We start from the raw sequence: 18,360 nt of genomic DNA, 5'->3' as shown, positions 1-18,360 counted from the left end.
GCATTGGACCCGTTGCGGAATAAAACAGCAGGGACATGTTTTGGGTCACAGAATAGGCACACTAGTCTTGCTCTAGTGACGCTCTAGACGCTACTGCTGTGTGCTGTTGATGTTAAACGGATTTTCACAACACTGGGCGCGGGGCGATGACGTCGCCGGATTTTCAAAATAAGAGTATCGCAATATGAATCGATCTTTTTACGTTGCATCGATCCTATGTAATTATTGATAATAGATCGATATATTGATCTGGATCGATGTATCGTCCCACCCCTACTCCTATCCAAGCTCCGGGAGGGTCATCAAAGAGAAGCCGCCTATTCTCAGTCCTTGCCCCACAATGGTGGAATGAACTGCCCACCCCAGGGAGGACAGCCGAATCCCGTCCAATCTTTCGCTGTCGACTAAAGACGCACTTCTTCAACCATTATCTGAAATAATAATAATAAAAAAAAAAAATCTAACCCTAACTAACCTTACTGTCATGCACTTGTCCTAATAAACTAACCTACACTGTAACACGCAACACTTTGATGAATATTGTTACTCAGCTGATAGAGTTGTACCCTTCCTGATGACCTGTCGTACAGAACTTGTAAGTCGCTTTGGATAAAAAAGTCAGCTAAATGACTAAATGTAAATGTGAATGTAGATTAGATAGATATAAAGACGCCGTCAGTGTAGCTGGGGCGCCGTGACGTCAGCGCCAATGCGACAAACATATTTCGACGCTAGCTAACAAGCTACTGTATGAATTCAGTGCCTCATTAGCTCATTTGCGCTAGCCGCAATGCTAACGGTTAGAACGCGAGGCTATTACCAGTTCATCCACCTCGGCGCCTCCATATTCCATTGCCGTTTCTGAATAAAACACGTATGGCTAACATTTAAACTTGCGAAGCTCTGTCCACTTCTCTCACGCTGTCGTATCCCCGTTCCCTGTTCCCTCGAGTAGAGTCCTCCAAACAAACCTGTAGCACCGCCTCTCTGGGGGTGTGTGTGTGTGAGTGTGTGTGTGTATGGGCGTGTACATAACGTAGGTTGGGGCGAGTCTGTGTGTATTTTTTTTCTTTGAGAGGGAGAGACGAGAGAGTAGAGCGCTGCGCCAAAGTAAGTCATCTCAACCGCGGCGGCTTATAAACTGATGTGAGGGATTGTGAGGAACATCACAATGTCCACGATACGTTTAAAAAGTGTATCGTTTATGAACTGTACCCGATATTTATATAATATCGTCATATCGCCCAGCCCTAGTACAATGCATGGCGGACAATGTGTTAAAAACCATAGAAATGATCTCAAAGAATATCATGTCCAAGTCATATTAGCAGCATGCTAACTACTATATAAACACTTTTGAAGTAGAGGGCAAATGGCAGAAATAGCAACAAGTTGTTCTACTCTAGGGCTGCAATTCTGAATAGCTTGTTTCAATAGGGAGGATTCTTGTCAGAGCTGAACAGAAACTGCACTATGTATATATTTCACAATTTCTCAGTGTTGAGACAACCCCTCATTGTGTAAAAACAATGCAAAACACATGAGAAGGCAATTTCTACAATAGGGGCCCTTTAAGTGTCATCAAAGTAGACCAGAAGACAATCCCTCAATGGGAATCTTTGGAGGGCCAAATTAAACGCTGTGGAAAGCCAGATGGAAGGGTTTTATCCTCAGAACACAGTGGCTAGTAGTGAATGCCAAAGCTCACTGGCTACTCTACTATTCTACCAAACAAAGCACCTCAATCAGTCAGTCACAGTTAGCCACTCTGCCCCTAGTGGCAGTTCACATGCATGGCACTATGTTTAGAGAGCCTTGCCCTCATGCTTAGCATCTATGACACTTATATTGTCCTTGAAGAATATATACCTTCAAGACATCCACGTTACCTGCCAAAAAACTAGGGACTTTTGTATGTCCAAGGGAAGCAAACAGTCATGATTGGATGAGGGGGGGGTTGAGATCAATTAGGTCAGTTTAGGCTGGTGTTATTAACAACCCACCTGCTTCTTCTTCAGCTTGAAGATCTGTTGCTCCACTTTAGCGATCTCTCTGTCCACGCGGTCCATGCTCTGGATCAGCTCCTCCTTAGACAGTTTGGAAGGAGAGGTGTCCTGGTCCTCAGACATGTGTAGTAGGGCTGCGCTGCCCGAGGACGAGGACTCCCCCTTGCCACCGAACTGAGAGTCCTGGGGGGAAACAAGTGGGGGTTGTTTTAGTGAACCACCAGGGGGAGGGGAGAAAAGTATATTCTGATGACTTCTCACTCAGTTTGTTTTGTTTGTTTGTTTGTCCTTTTATTTGCTTCAATCATTGTACACAACTAGCCTATATGGCAGCGGTTCTCAAACTATGGGTCGTGACCCAAAGTGGGGTCGTGGGTAGGTGACAGTGGGATCGCGCATTGGCAAGTAAAAATATGTATTAAAACAAATAAATAATATATATATATACACCGTATATATATATATTTTTTTTTGTATGTTCTGGCAACATATTTTGGCTAAATATGCCTCGTTTTATAAATGTGTATTGATAACATAGTGCTGTAATAAAATGTTATAAATACTGTATGCATGATCAAGTTCAACAACGTGTGCTTTTATTTTTATATTCCTTAATTCCACATTGAAATTACACGATACATTAACACATTGGGCGCCATGGGTTATATCCATCAATATACCCAGTCTGCCACCATTGAAAGCCTATGGAGATGTTTACCTTCTTTGCAGGGCTATAACTTTTTAAAATTGTATTGCTATATTGACATTACTATGGCCCATTCAACATCGATTATCTATAGTTCAGGATGTGGGAACGTTATATTTTTTCATTCATACATTGTTGTGTTAATACCTTCTAGAATATAAGTATGTTTTAATCTTTTCTGCTGTAATTCCAAAAACAGTAGTTATAGGCCCTGAAGCATAATGATAGATTATCGATTGGCGTTTCTTTCCTATACACGCTATATTAAAAAATTCAAATGTATATGATCGGTACACATTATGCTTCATCATGCGTGAAGGAAAGGGGGGGGGGGGGGTCGTTTATAATTCCTTGATCGTCATTAACGGCTTGATGGTTTGCAGTGAAATGTATAAACAATCGGGCTGAAAATAACGTTACTGTCCTCTTACCGTTCGCCGATGAGACTGGAGGAAAAAGATCCCAATTATTTGATGCCTATCTCCTACATCCATTTCCGGTTTGTATGGCGCAATAAATGCCGAAATCATATCGATTATTACGCTTGAGAAAGTGATCCAAATGCTTTGTTTACATACAACTACATACAACCTTCTACTACGTTTGTGGTGATGTCATAACAGACCTTCTGGAACATAGAACATTCTGGAACGTTGGTGGTGATGTCGTAATAGAACTTTCTAGAATATAAAACATTCTAGAACCACAGTATGCCGTCATGATAGAAAGTTATGGAATCTTCGTGATGTCACCGTATGAGGTCATAACCGACATTCTAGAACATTTGGGTCTCTATATAAGTGGGCGTTTCCTCAGAACGGCAGTTTTGCATCTTCGACCAGACTGAACAGGACCGAACGGATGGACTGAAGCCAGAAGCCAGCAGGTGGATTTACGGCTTTCACATTAGGAAGGAAATTTCATGTGTCGAGTCGGCTGTGATTTTGGAGACTGGGTAAATAGTTTTCTTACCTTGTAGTAGTACTTGTAGCTTGTATTGGTACTTGTGGCTAGTAGGAGCCACTTGTAGTAGTACTTGTATCTTGTATTAGTACTTGTGGCTAGTAGGAGCCACTTGTAGTAAGTAGTATTTGTAGTAGTGACAGGAATATTTAGGAAAGTAGATTTAGGACCACTTCTGTAAAGAAAGACTTTGCAAATAAACCATTTGGATATCTTTACTTTGCACTGGAGCGGCTGTGGACATTGCTTTTCTTTATCAACGGACGTACTACTCACAAGTAAGTAATTTGACCAGTGGAGTGGATCGTCGGCCCTCACAATAGTGTTTGTCTGGAGCCACGTAACAAGATATCACTGGCGGAGGGATTTCCTCGACATACCGATCGGCACTTCCGGTTTTGGCAAGAGTGTAACTCGCCCGACCATCCACCAGGCGGCGGTATTGAGGTGTCGCAATCTCATACACTATCCCGCTGGAGTCCGGAGGTTGGCTGGATGAATTATGAATGCCATGGCGAAAAAATTAAATATTGATCCCAAAAACGGCGTAAGTCGTTCTTGGCGTTCAGCGCATGGCGGGCAAAAACGGCATAACTCGTTCTTGGCGCAGGATGTGTCAAGTGTGGGGTCGCCAAAATAAATCCTAAACAAAATGGGGTCGTGGTATAAAAAGGTTTGGGAACCCCTGCATATGGGATCAGCCTTTTCACACAGTTTACAAGTGTCTCTACTAATGGTGAGTCAAATTACAGTTGTCATGTAGGCAGGCACAGTGTATTTATTAAGCACTAGCAAGCATTGTGCTGTGATGAGCAGTGTTAAATCATGTATGATCGCTGTGTTTATGTAGCGCGGGTGTCTGGTAGATGGATTTGTTTTATATTGTGGTCGTGTTAAGAGAGAGAGGGATAGAGAGAGAGCTACATAAGTGCCACGGCCCAAGCGGCTGGGTGGCGCAGCGGAGATTGCACTCGTCACCAATGCAAGAGACTCTGGTCTGGAATCCGGGTGTCAGCATTGCCTCCGGCTTGGGCCAGTCGTCATACTATCTCAATTGGCAGAAATAGCGGGTGGAAGTCGATGGGTGGGGATTGGACGTTGTGGACAGCGACTCCTACAGGTCGGTTGGGGGACACCTGCACAGCAGAGACAGGAAGTAGTGGGGGTAGTGCGACGTTACACCTCGCCACTGAGAGTCCGCGCTGTCTGGTGAAAAGATGTGACAGGCTGCCTCCTCATGTACCGGAGGGGACACGTGATGCAAGGCTTCTATCCTCCCTACGACCGACCAGTGGGAGGCATAGTCGAGCAACGTTCAAGACAGGGGAGGGGAGAATTGGAAATACGAAATTGGGATGGGAGAAAAATAGAAAAATAAGGAGAAAACGTGGATTAAAAAAAAATAAAAAGTGCCGCGGCCCAACAAGCTAGATGAGCTGGAGAGAGATAGAGATGGAGGAGAACTGGGCTACGTTTCCTGAGTTTTGCTCAGCATTGACTTATGATTGCAAATAATGATTAAAAAGTCAAACAAAACTGCATCCGTGGTAACTGCAAAAAACATGAATTACCCTAATTAGGTGTTAATTTGTCAAAACGTGTAGCCACACCGAGTGCAATTTTCATTTGTTCTCTCATTTTTGGTGTACAGCATTAGGATAAATGTTGTATATGTCACATTTGTTGTATCGTCAGTGTGCCATCTTTGCATTATGTTGCATATCTTGTATGCTATCCTGTTAGAACGGTTATGCAGATAACAAAGAAAAATTCTGATGTATACCAACTTTGGCCAATAAAGTGATTCTGATGTTTCTTGACACGGGGGCCTCACTTGACATATAAAATCCATGGTAGGTAATACCACAAGGTAAGTCCCTAAGTATAACTGTAAAGAAGCAAAGAGACCCACCTTCTTGACCTCCGCCGCGGACCTCAAGCTGTCCTGGACCGAGTGTGGAAGGGGCAGGACCACACCCCCAGCGGTGGGAGGGGTGCGGGAGATGTGGGCCTCAGAGACGGTCTCCATGCGGGGGCGTTTAGCCTCCAAGGCGTCGTGCTCCGACTGGGCGGTGATGGAGTGGAACTGCTGATCGTAGCCATGACGTCTCTCCGGGGGCCTGGGGGGGCGCACATTTGAAATCTTGGCATTCTTCCGTTTTGGTTGTTTTTCTAAACAAGACGCTTGTCACATTGTGGAGGTTTGCATAAAAGTTTAATTCATCCTTCAGTTTCCCTAAAGTGACATGTTAGCATTCTTCATTGAAGCTAAGGGGCACTACTAGGATCTAGGCAGGGGGGTTCCCCTTTAGTTTCAAAGAAGTTTGCCAACAATGCTAACATGCCATTTTAGGGAAATGTAAGCACAAATATAGGGTTTTATGTCCCAAACTGTGTGAAGTAACTAAGGAAAAATGAATTCCAATTCAAAATGTCAATGTGATCCCTAAAAACAACCAATGACATAACGGAACATAACAAAACAGGCGTTGGCTAGGACAACAAAACACACTCGTGTTTCCTTAACATGGCACCAAGCCTTCATCTGGGTGTAATGGTGCTGAAAATGTTAGCGTCAATCAATAAACCGTCACACTAAAGGAAAGATTAATGTGCACAAAGTCAGCATTCTTCTTCCAGATTGTGGGCAAGCAAGGCTCTTACCTCTCGGTTCCAGGGTGGAACTCGGAAAGCAAAGAGGGTCTTCTTCGACCCTGCGGATCCTGCATGTGAGTCCGATAATCCGGGACGGTGAACTCCTAGCGGCGAGAAGAAAAGAACACACGCTCATAAAAAAAAAATTATAATAAAAAGGCCTGAGGAAAGAATCAGATAATTAATACCAAAACCAATATGAGCATGAAATTAAACTAGACACAGAGCAATGGGTTCTAAAAGCGGAGTCTAACCAAGCATACGACAGCCACGTTTTTACAAACCTTCCCCCCCCCCCCCAAACCTTTTTCAGAATGTGGTACTAAATTGTGGTTAAAGGCACTTTTTAGTTTCAGCCATTGTCCTTAGATTACAAGCATCTTTTCACTTTGGTTCCACAAAAAAGAAAAAAACATGACATTTAAATCTCGGCTAACTATCACAACCCTCAAGCAAACGGATTAAAACTTGTGCGAGCCTGGAAAGAGTGGCCGTCAGCGTGCTGTGAACTTCAAACTACCCAGAGCAGGTAAATACGGTTGAGAGGGAAACATTTCCAAACTCCAGCTTTGTTACAAATAGGCCAAATGCCCAGAAATGCACCACAGACTTTCTGTGGAAGTCAGCTTCCAAGAGTTTTATCGTCACATTAAGCCATCAAACATTATACGGCCATCTTGGCACGAGGGTAGAAACTCATTTAATTGAAATGTAAGACGAGGTCAAAGTCTATAGAATTCTGGTACTTAGTGCCAGGTATTGATTAGGGCTGGGCGATTCTTGCTCAAATGTGAATCACGATTTTTCTCTCTAAGAATTGAGATCACGATTCTCTCACGATTCTTATTTTGTCAATAAACTCATTTAAAAAGTAAAGTAAAAAGTAAAAAGAAAAAAAATTCAATAAATTTTTTTTTAATAAAAAGGAAAATAGTCATAACTTACAAATGAGATTGCATAGGTCTATGAATCGAGATCGATTTTTTTTCGATTAATTGCCCAGCCATAGTATTGATGCATTATCACTTATCGACAGACGACACAGATTTTTGTCCGTTACAATGCGTGTGTGGAGAGAACAGTTCCATAGCCCCACTTGCAGCCACGGTATTTCACCTGACAAATTAACCCCCGATTTGAACCTGGTGCTCTGTGCTGGAAAGCGGTTAAAAAAAAAAAAAAAAAAAATGATCCTGGATCCATATTCACAAAGCCTCTCAAAGTGTAAGGACTTATCTTGGGGATTCTGTCTGTTCATTTGAATAAGGTTGTGAAGAAGACAAGCATGTTTCTTTAATGCCCCAAGCACGTGGAATAAGCTCCAAACATCCCTCAAAATGATCACTTTACCCATGGGCAGTTCAGATGGCGTATTCTGAACATCCCTGTTTCAATTGATTTATATGCAGGATTCTGTCCACTATTTATTTGTTTACTTTGTCTTGTTTTATTGTGCCTATTTAATTGTGTTTTCTTATAGTGTTAGATTATAATGTATTGCTTGTTATTGTTTTTTTGTAATCACGGCTGCATTGAAAATTAGGGCGTGTCTCTCAACTGTATTACCGAGTATAAAATAGACAAACTTACCAGCCTCCAGGGCCGTCTTTAGACCCATTACATTAGTCTAAAAGTCATCTATTGGTTAGTGTTTTTTTTTTTTATAAACACTATTCCCTCAGCTGTTTCTTCAAGGTTCGAAGCCTCTTACAAGTGAAGATGGTGTAGGGACTGTTATAATAATATAATGCAGGACCTCTTTAGGGGGTCTTTATTCGGCATGCAACGAACTGGACATGCAATTGGAGGCCTGGGAGATCACCCACCTGGGTACCTGGCATCATGGAAACCTGGTCCCCAAGCGGGAATCGAACCCTGGACCTTCTTGCTGTGAGGCGACAGTGTTAACCACTACACCACTGTGCCGCTATGAGGGGCTCACGAGGCTCTTGAAACACAGCACGCACTGTCTGATTCCGTTTTATTTCTGATTATCAAATGTCCTCCTCACAAGAAGATGATAAGTTTCAGGTAAAAAATTGGTGAAATGCCCCCCTTTAAACTGTAACGCATGCCTTAAGAAAATATCAGTTCAGAAGGATTTGGGACGGTCGAGAGAGGCCTGCCAAGCTTGCATACCTGTCCTCACTTCCTCCACAGATTATGTTTCAGGCGTTCTGTGCCCATCCCTTTGGCCTCCAGAATTATTATTAGCTCTTCGAACATTTAACATTTTATTTCCTACATTATTGTCCTTCCGTAAATTAATGTGATCATGCAACGGGACTTATTTAAATCTAGTGCTTATTAACCTCTTAAAAGGAAAACTCCAACATTTTGGGAAATTAGCTTATTTAACATCTTCCCTGGAGTTAGACAAGAAGATACATACATTTTTTGTCTCTGTGCATGCATTTAGCTTAGGGAACTTCACCCCGGTCAACGAATCCCACAACCACAGAACTAGAGCAAGCATAGCAAACCTGAAGCCTGCTTCTTTCCGATCCAAACTGGGCCAGTGCTCCCTTACTTTCTCTGGAGCCCAGGATTGGAACAAGCTGCCTATCCCCATCAAACAGAGCTTGAGCCTCCACAGCTTCAAGAGAAGTGTCAGGAAGTGGCTCATGGACAGAATATTGGAATAGCCCCCTATAGTTTGAATGGGTTTCCAATCAGTTTTTAGTTATTGTGGGGTATACAATTTTAGCGATAGGTTAGTCTTATGTTTTAAATGTATGAGTTTTGTATTATTGTCGTGTGTTTGTTGTGGCCTAACAGCCCTGGGACCATGACGGAAATAAGGGTTTTACTCTCTCATGTTATCCTTTGGATCCTTGTTGTGTGTTTTTAATCCATCAATAAAATAAAATAAAATAAAATCAACAGTCGCTCCGTTAGCATAGCTTAGCTTCATCACTGGAAGTGGGGCGGAGTTAGAGCCTGACGTTCCCTACAGTGCCCTACAGTCACGAAATACACTCCAAATACAACTCCAAAACGTTCCTGTAAACATGTTGTGACCTGTGTATTTACCACGTGGAGAAATCAAAAATAATTGAATACGACAATTACGTTTTCTAAGCAAATATACTCTTGAAATTTTTTTTGCCTAACGACTCCTCTCTGAGCGCAGTCAGTGATTTCAACGTGTCGTCGTGATTGTTGACATTCTCATTCATTCAAAGGATCCGAACCGATTGACGTTTATGGATACTATGACTTAAAATCTTCTTACCTTGACGATTAAAAGCCTCCCCAATTTAGAAAACAGTAATCCAATGGCTGGTATTGATATACTGCACGCTAACGGAGCTAACCAGCAACCGGACACTAAAGCTAACCGGACACTAAAGCTAATATAATGACTTCCTTTCTGGGGGGTTTCAAAATAAAAGAGCGACGTCTATAGCAGCGGAATACGTTTATTTTGTACATTATCTAACGTTAACATGAACCTAAACTAACGTTACAACTAACCTAAAGTTAGTTTAGGTTCATGTTAACGTTAGATAATGTACAAAATAAACGTATTCCGCTGCTATAGACGTCGCTCTTTTATTTTGAAACCCCCCAGAAAGGAAGTCATTGCTCTCGTTATCTGCTTGAGTGTCCGGTTGCTGGTTAGCTCCGTTAGCGTGCAGTATATCAATACCAGCCATTGGATTACTGTTTTCTAAATTGGGGAGGCTTTTAATCGTCAAGGTAAGAGGATTTTAAGTCATGGTATCCATAAACTTCAATCTGTTCGGATCCTTTGAATGAATGAGAATGTCAACAATCACGACGACACGTTGAAATCACTGACTGCGCTCAGAGAGGAGTCGTTAGGCAAAAAATAGTTCCGAGTATATTTGCTTAGAAAACGTAATTGTCGAATTCAATTATTTTTTATTTCTCCACGTGGTAAATACACAGGTCACAACATGTTTACAGGAACGTTTTGGAGTTGTATTTGGAGTGTATTTCGTGACTGTAGGACTCTGTAGGGAACGTCAGGCTCTAACTCCGCCCCACTTCCAGTGATGAAGCTAACGGAGCGACTGTTCCCTAAGCTAAATGCACGCACAGAGACAAAAAAAGTATGTATCTTCTTGTCTAACTCCAGGGAAGATGTTAAATAAGCTAATTTCCCAAAATGTTGGAGTTTTCCTTTAAGCCCTACATTGGGTTGTGGTGGCCAAACTGGCCATTACGGGCCATGTGGTAGGATTATGTAGCATCAGCATTGTCAAGCTCACATCAAAGGGGCACAGGTGACAGGTCTACTAAAGTTGGCAATGCCGTTATGAGCCATGTAATACATCTATATTGTATAGTGTGTAGTTCCATAGTATCTATAGGCATGTTGGACTTTCTTTTGGCAATGGGATTGAGTTTCTTCATTGAGCGCTTATTCTTATCATTAGGGTACACGTCTCTTGTGTGTTTTATTCAAAAATGTGATGCCATAGATGCGCTTATCATTTTACAGAACATAAACCATTCAGCATGATAAAATAATATATTACATGATTAACCCTCTTAACGTTTGACAGCCCTCATATGGGCCGTCACGCCCGTGCTCGGGATGCGCACAGGTCACAGCACTTTGTTCTCGTCTGTGGGCTCCGAGCTGCGTTTCTCCCAATCATTCAATACATTGTTGGAAAGTTGAATTTGCCGCCTTTCGATCGTCACCACACTCGACCTATTGCACGCTTTCGCGTCTCGAGTTACAGGGCGAAATATCCGCTGAGTGTCATTTGACAAGCCGTTCCGACGGTTGTGAGCGGTCCTGAACTGACCAGTCACCACTGATGGCGAAAATTATTGACCACCGTTGTAGCCAAGGAGCGTCTGCTCCAAAAGCGATCCCAGACGAGCGCTGATTGCAACGAGAAGGGGGCAGAAGAAGACCAACAAGTTCTTTTGACTCGCACGTCTGAATGAATGGAAGCGGATGGCCATTTTTGATAATCACGCTGAATTATTGCGGTACACACATTACAAAAAACCTTTGTAAAACACTCATCTTCTGTGGGATTTTTATAAACTTTGGACCTGTATGACTATAGGACTTCAGGCTATGGAACAGTTATGTTTTCCAGCTCCTACCTCTCAGCTGGAACCCAAAAACAGGCATCTGGCAACAAGTCAACACAAAAGTAAGGAGCAAATATTTTATTTCAGTGTGTTCAAACCTCTGTTACTCTATTACATTAGCGCTCAAAGTGATTTTTCTTTATTGTGTAAGAAACTTCAGAATGAATGAACTTTCAAAAGAGACCAGACTCATGCATAAAGTATAAAGTATAATAAATCGAGGGCGGTCAGGTGGCGTAACGGAGATTGCGGCTAGATTCGCCTGTTCGAATCCAGCTCACAGCCCCGGGGTTGTCACCAGCTTGGCTGGCCGTTCACACTAATACAATTGGCTGTATTAGAGGGTGGGAGAAGCTGGCGGGGTGGGTCCGGGTCGTTGTAAACAGCGACTCCTACAGTTCGGTCGGGGCGCCTGCTAAGCGCGGATAGGATCTAAGTGGGGTAGTGTGATCCTTCCACACGCTACGCCCTCTCAGTGAGAATCCTCGCTGCCAGGTGAAAAGAAGCGGTTGATTGGCTGGACGTGTGTCGGAGGAAGCATGTGATAGCCTCCACTCTCCCAGATGATCTGACTGTGGGGGGTAAGTGCGCAGCGACCAGGAAGGGGATTGGGAATTGGCATAACGACTAACATTGGGATGGGAGAGAATCGGAGGAAAATGGAGGGGGAAAAAGATTAAAAAAAAAAGTATAATAAATCGCAAATTACTTTGGGTATGCAATCGACAGGCATTTTATGCAAAATGTGCAGGACTGTTAACACATTGAGTGCCACAGGCACGTTTTGTCGTTAGTTCATGCCGACCTTTGAGTGCCCCCGACGCTATATAGCGTTTGTTTGTCTTTTTTTTTTATTGGCGATTTTAATTCATATTTCATCAATCGAGCCTCACGCTAGTGTTGCAGACTCTCTCTGAGCTCAATTGGGAAGATACCGCCCCCTATCGTCTCTCCCTGTGTAACTGCACCCCATTAATTTTCACTGACGAAGGGGGGGTGGCCAGTTTCCTAATTTTACTTTTCCCTCAAGCCAACTGAAGAATCCATTGTGCTCGCCGGCCCGGAAAACGTGTGGATTATGTATTTACAGTACCCAACACTGTAATCAATAAGTGTGATCGATATTTGGAATGGCGATCAGGAATTGGAATAATGTTTTTGGATAACATCTGATCTAAGGTAAGGAATTTATTTTACCAGTCTTAGGATAATCAGAGCTATTTTCACAGAGATATAAGCGTTTGCCCTATGCGTGTGTGTGTCTGTGTGTGCACGATCAGGAAATGAGAGAATCGATATTTCAGCCCGCCTCTATAGCGTGCATACGTACACATACTATCGATAATCTAGCGTTTATTTGAAAACGATTCATAAATAGGCCGAGAAATGTGTTTGTGTATTCCAGAATATTCCAGTAAATGCCTTTTTATCACGGAATCTATATATTTTCCTTGAAAACGAGGGCTTTTCAAAATGCTATAAAACGGAAATGAACCGATTAAAAAACAATCCGTTTCGACAATGTTGACTGCAAGACAGGCAGATTAGACACATAGCCATAATTTAAAACAGAGATTATGCGTTCACAACGCTATCATTGAAGTGGGTGGTGGCATTTAACACTTTAAGTGCCGAAAACGTGTTTAGGCGTCCTTCCCCGCCATGCTCAAGTTGCAGAGGACGCCGTAACTCATCTTTAATATCAATATTTCAAAAATTTGTGATCGGAATCATATTTTTCCTCCGCAGCCCTGAGACACAGTGCTGGCCTCCTCTCAACCCTCTAGCGGTTCAAGAGCGCCATCTGGTGGCCGATCGGCAGAAGCGCCAAACAGGAAGTCATGTGGATGAAGTGCTGATCGTCCATATTACTTCCGGGCACTCTCTATAGGTCCCGGGACTCGATCTCGACACAATACATAGCGATCCGTTGCCAATAACTCGATAAACAACATGATTTGGACGTATATACTATTATACAACCTGGAAATAGATCGCGTATTTCTACATCCCATAATAGGAATATTTCAGTTCCACACTCATCGTCCAACGGCGCGAGGAAGATACGGTAAGATTCAGCGTAATTTTTGAACGTGTTCGATATAAACTGCTCTGATGATCATATCACCCACACTAGATGAATGATATAACGCTGCCCACGGAATTATAAACGATCCCCTGCCCATCCGGTCATCATCAGATGATACGTAGAAACTTCTAGAAGTACGTCCAATTGAAATTTTTGATCTCGCACAGATTCCTACCAAACTGTATTTCATCATCAATATAATGCATTTGGGGCTATAAATCACGTTCTGGAGAAAGCTGCAGAAAGAGATGAAAACATACTTATACTTTAGACCATATTTTACTATGAATATGTGAATGAAAAAGTTTAACGTTGCTACACAATGAACAATACATATAGGACCTTGAATGGGCCCTAATAATGGCAATCTAGCAATAGAATTTAAAAAGTTATAGCCCTGCAAAGAAGGGGAACTTCTCCATAGACAAATAGAGATGGCAACGGATGGTATATCATGAATTTAGCCTTAGGCAATCAAAGTGTTAACAATGCTTTACCATGTTAATGGCCAGCACTGAAAGTGAAAGTGGAAATGAAGCAGTGCGATAAATACATATTCATAGCATCACATTAGTATTTAGATAAGCCACAGAAGAAGTCACGTTATAAAAATAAGCAGTTTCTAAGAAAAAACGATTTGTTGTGTACATTTCTGAAGCATTTAGCATTATGGGCGCGGCCATTTTGTTGCTGACGTCATACCGTTGGTTGGGTGTATACACTCTGGTTAGCTGCCTATAGTGAATGGGTCAGTCAGCAAATAAAATGTTGCCTACAAAACAACGGGACCGCGGTGGTTCTGTTTGTATTGCTCCTGGCTGTTCAAACTAATTTTACCATGTGAGAGAGAGGAAAGTTGGTTAATTTCCACAAACTACCAGTGAAAAAAACAGTGTTGTTGACATGTTGGCTCGGGCTGGCTGCACTCAGGCGGCGCGACCAGCCTGTTGGACAGGGAAGGAGGATCTGCAGAGAACACTTCATTGCCTCGGATTATGTTGTTGGGGTGGGATGTTTGTCCAGAAGACCACTAATCAGCTGAAGCCGGACACGGTTCCCTCGGTCTTCGACAGACAGACCGGCGTTAGCTCTCGGGAGCGATCGCTAGCTAGTTGGCACCAGCCGGGGACCGGCGTTAGCTCTCGCTAGCTAGTTAGCGTTAGCAACCGGAGCGTCGCGGAGCATTCAGCCTGCTGGCTACCTAGACCCACTTCAACCAGCGTCGCGGAGCATTCAGCCTGCTGGCTACACAGCTTGTCGGTGTGCTGGAGCCTGGAGCCAGCTACCGTTAGCTCCGGTTTCCCGAGAGCTAACGCCGGTCTGTCTGTCGAAGACCGAGGGAACCGCGTCCGGCTTCAGCTGATTAGTGGTCTTCTGGACAAACATCCCACCCCAACAACATAATCCGAGGCAATGAAGTGTTCTCTGCAGATCCTCCTTCCCTGTCCAACAGGCTGGTCGCGCCGCCTGAGTGCAGCCAGCCCGAGCCAACATGTCAACAACACTGTTTTTTTCACTGGTAGTTTGTGGAAATTAACCAACTTTCCTCTCTCTCACATGGTAAAATTAGTTTGAACAGCCAGGAGCAATACAAACAGAACCACCGCGGTCCCGTTGTTTTGTAGGCAACATTTTATTTGCTGACTGACCCATTCACTATAGGCAGCTAACCAGAGTGTATACACCCAACCAACGGTATGACGTCAGCAACAAAATGGCGGCGCCCATGTTGAAAACAGGGATATTATATTATATTTTTCAGACAAATAAGAACATTTGATTATAGAACCCTGTCTTACACAAGGTACACAACAAACAAACTAGGATCACATTGCTCACTGCTTCATCTCCACTTCCATGGTTACACTGGGGTTTTTGTTTTTGTTGCTGAATGATTACGTTTGCATGTCCAAGTTAACCCTTTGATCGCCGGGGTTAAATTCATAATTTACCATCCCTCGCCAGCCCTATTTAACATGGAGAAGTTCCCCTTCTTTGCAGGGCTATAACTTTTTAAATTGTATTGCTAAATTGACATTACCATGGCCCATTCAAAGTCCTATATCTATTGTTCAGGGTGTAGCAACGTTATACTTTTTCATTCACATATTCATACTAAAATACGGTCTAAAGTATAAGTATGTTTTTATCGTTTTCTGCAGCTTTCTCCAGAACGTGATTTATAGCCCCAAATGCATTATATTGATGATTGTATACAGTTTGATAGCAATCGGCGCAAGATAAAAAATTTCAACTGGACGTGGTTCTAGAAGTTACTACGTATGATCTGATGTTGACCGGATGGGCGGGGGTCGTTTATAATTCCATGGGCAACGTTATATCATTCATCTAGTGTGGGTGATATGATCATTGGAGCAGTTAGTATAGAAGACATTACAAAATAACGCTGAAACTCACCGTAGCTTCCTCTCGCCGTTGGGAGATGAGCGTGGAACAGAATGTAGAAATACCCGATCCATTTCCAGGTTGTATAATAGTATATACGTCCAAATCATGTTGTTTATCGAGTTATTGGCAACGGATCGATATCCATTGTGTCAAGCTCGAGTCCCGGGACCTATAGCGAGTGATCGGACCAAATTGAAATGAGCACCAACTTCCACTTCCCTGTTTCTTCCCTGGGCGATCTGCCGATCGGCCACCAGATGGCGCTCTTGAACAGTTAGAGAGTCGACAGGGGCTCACCAGTACATATAAAGTCTCCGGGGGAGAAATATGATTTCGATCACAGATTTTTTAAATATTGATATCAAAGACGCTGTACAGCGTCATCGGCAGAATAAGCATGACGGGGAATGACGTGTTTCAGCGTCAACGGCGATTAAAGGGTTAAAAAGAAACGCCGTTTTGGCAGGAAAACGTGTTTCCCTAGCGGGAACGCTGAAAAGGTGTTTTCGTTTTGGAAACTCGCCGACAATGGTGCCATGTAATTTGCGTGAGCCGGATACGGAGCCCTTCTGCCCAATGCCCATGCGCAGTAGAGACCGACGCCAAATTCTCCCCTTCCCAGACCCATGTCATGTCAACAAACCCTTACCACGCAAGAGTCGACTGCATGAGAAGCTGAGCTCCTCTTTCAACATAACAAGCATTAAACAAAATGGCCCAGTCATCTATTCACTTGTTTAATACATGAGGCGTTGTCTAATGTTTAGCTACTAATAGCTCCTGATATCAACGTCTGATATCAGTTTGGCAGGTGCTGGCTGGCTAGCGTCGCTCGTGAGCTAACGTTAGCTACCTAGCTAACGTTACTTTCAGACCCTGTTAGTCAAGTTGAACTATCACTCTGGGGACGCTGATTAATATAACAAGCTACAACAGTCTGCATTCCCTTAACAATTGTTTGTATTGAGCCGTATTGTATTGTACCCATTCTGCTATCTGTTAAATAACGTTTACATCCATTCATTCTGCTAGCATTAACGTTACTTCGCTGCTAGCCACAATGCTAGGGGTGGGGCGATACATCGATCCAGATCGATATATCGATCTATTATCAATAATCAAATAGGATCGATGCAACGTAAAAAGATCTATTCATATTGCGATACTCTTATTTTGAAAATCCGGCGACGTCATATCCGCCCCGCGCCCAGACTGGCCCAGTGTTGTGAAACTCTGTGTAGCTCTGTACAGCAGAGCAGCGCTAGGGAGCTTCTATTTTGAGACCCGATATAAGTCTGTGCAGTTTTTTTCCCTGCAACGGGTCAAATGCATCTAACATGCTTTGCATCGTCGCCATTCTTTTATGCCCACGTCGCGTGGGCAGACCTAAATTAACGTTACATTAGCTGCTTAAGCTAACTAAGCTAAGAGAGAGAGAAACGGAGAGAGGAGAGGGGAAGGAGGAGGGGCGGGGGCATTCTGTCTCTGTGTGTGTGTGTGTGTGTGTGTGTGTGTGTGTGTGTGTGTGTGTGTGTGTGTGTGTGCGCGCGTGCGTTTGAAAATACCAGATGAAGTCAGGAGTATTATTATATTGTTATTATTTACTGAGGATGGACAGATAATGTTGATATTTAAACGATCATCATGCAACATAAAACAATTGTAGGAACGGTTTGGGAGAGGAAGGGGTTTTAGCTTGCATGTTGCGAGTTCCAAAACATTTTACTTAAAGTTTAAAGCTCAATATATAAAAACGTGGCACTTTACAGTGAACAGGAGGTCTATTTGTATTAAAAACAATAGATTGTTTTTCATTTAAATGTCTGGAAGAGCTCAAAAATAAAAACGTCAATTGATATTTCCGTAGCCTTTTTTTAGTTGATCTAAATGTGACTGATTGTGTGCACATAATATCGTCTCGTATCGATCGCAGGCACCTGAATCAAATCGAATCGTATCGTATCGTGGCAGACTTTGTGATATCGGCAAATATCGTATCGTTGTCCAAAGAATCTATATCGTATCGTATCGTGATGAAACTGGTGATTCCCACCCCTACTATACTGTTATACTGGCATATCCCAATCACGTGAGCACGTAAGCTAACAAAATCTGCGATATTTTTGTGAGACTAAACTCCGCTCTTGGTGGTCAATTGTGTTGATGTTAGTTTTGTTTCATCAACAAATCATCAACAAATGAGGCAGAACACACAGTGAATGTATCCGTTTTTGTTTATTGCACTTTATTTCTTGCTGAAAAATAAATGCTATGTGGCTAAATGGCTCATGCGAGGTATAAAGATGCTGGCTTTTGAGATTTTGAGCAGGATGTGGAGTGTCTCGTTCAACCTTTCCGATTGGTTGAAAATGGCCTTCATGTATGAACTACATCGCCACTTACTGCTTTGGCATTGTACTACATGTATATAGTAGACGAGACAAAACGAC

At 42.9% G+C, this 18,360-nt stretch overlaps 1 protein-coding gene across 3 annotated transcripts in view; it reads right to left on the bottom strand.

Annotated features, from left to right (window-relative positions):
• Positions 1-18,360, bottom strand: part of ncor1 (nuclear receptor corepressor 1) — a 237,585-nt gene that overhangs the window by 197,497 nt on the left and 21,728 nt on the right. For all 3 annotated transcript variants that reach the window (XM_084320851.1, XM_084320852.1, XM_084320853.1), the window contains exons 3-5: positions 6,340-6,434; positions 5,588-5,795; positions 2,004-2,189 (exon numbers count right to left, since the gene is read on the bottom strand). In XM_084320851.1, coding sequence (XP_084176977.1) covers positions 2,004-2,189; positions 5,588-5,795; positions 6,340-6,434 — 489 coding nt within the window. The remainder of the gene's footprint in view (positions 1-2,003; positions 2,190-5,587; positions 5,796-6,339; positions 6,435-18,360) is intronic.

The sequence above is a fragment of the Notolepis coatsorum genome (genome assembly GCF_963971535.1).
Source record: "Notolepis coatsorum genome assembly, chromosome: 8".
In the NCBI taxonomy this organism is placed as follows: domain Eukaryota; kingdom Metazoa; phylum Chordata; class Actinopteri; order Aulopiformes; family Paralepididae; genus Notolepis; species Notolepis coatsorum.
Note: the sequence above shows the minus strand (reverse complement) of the source record. Positions and strands in the feature narration are given on the sequence as shown.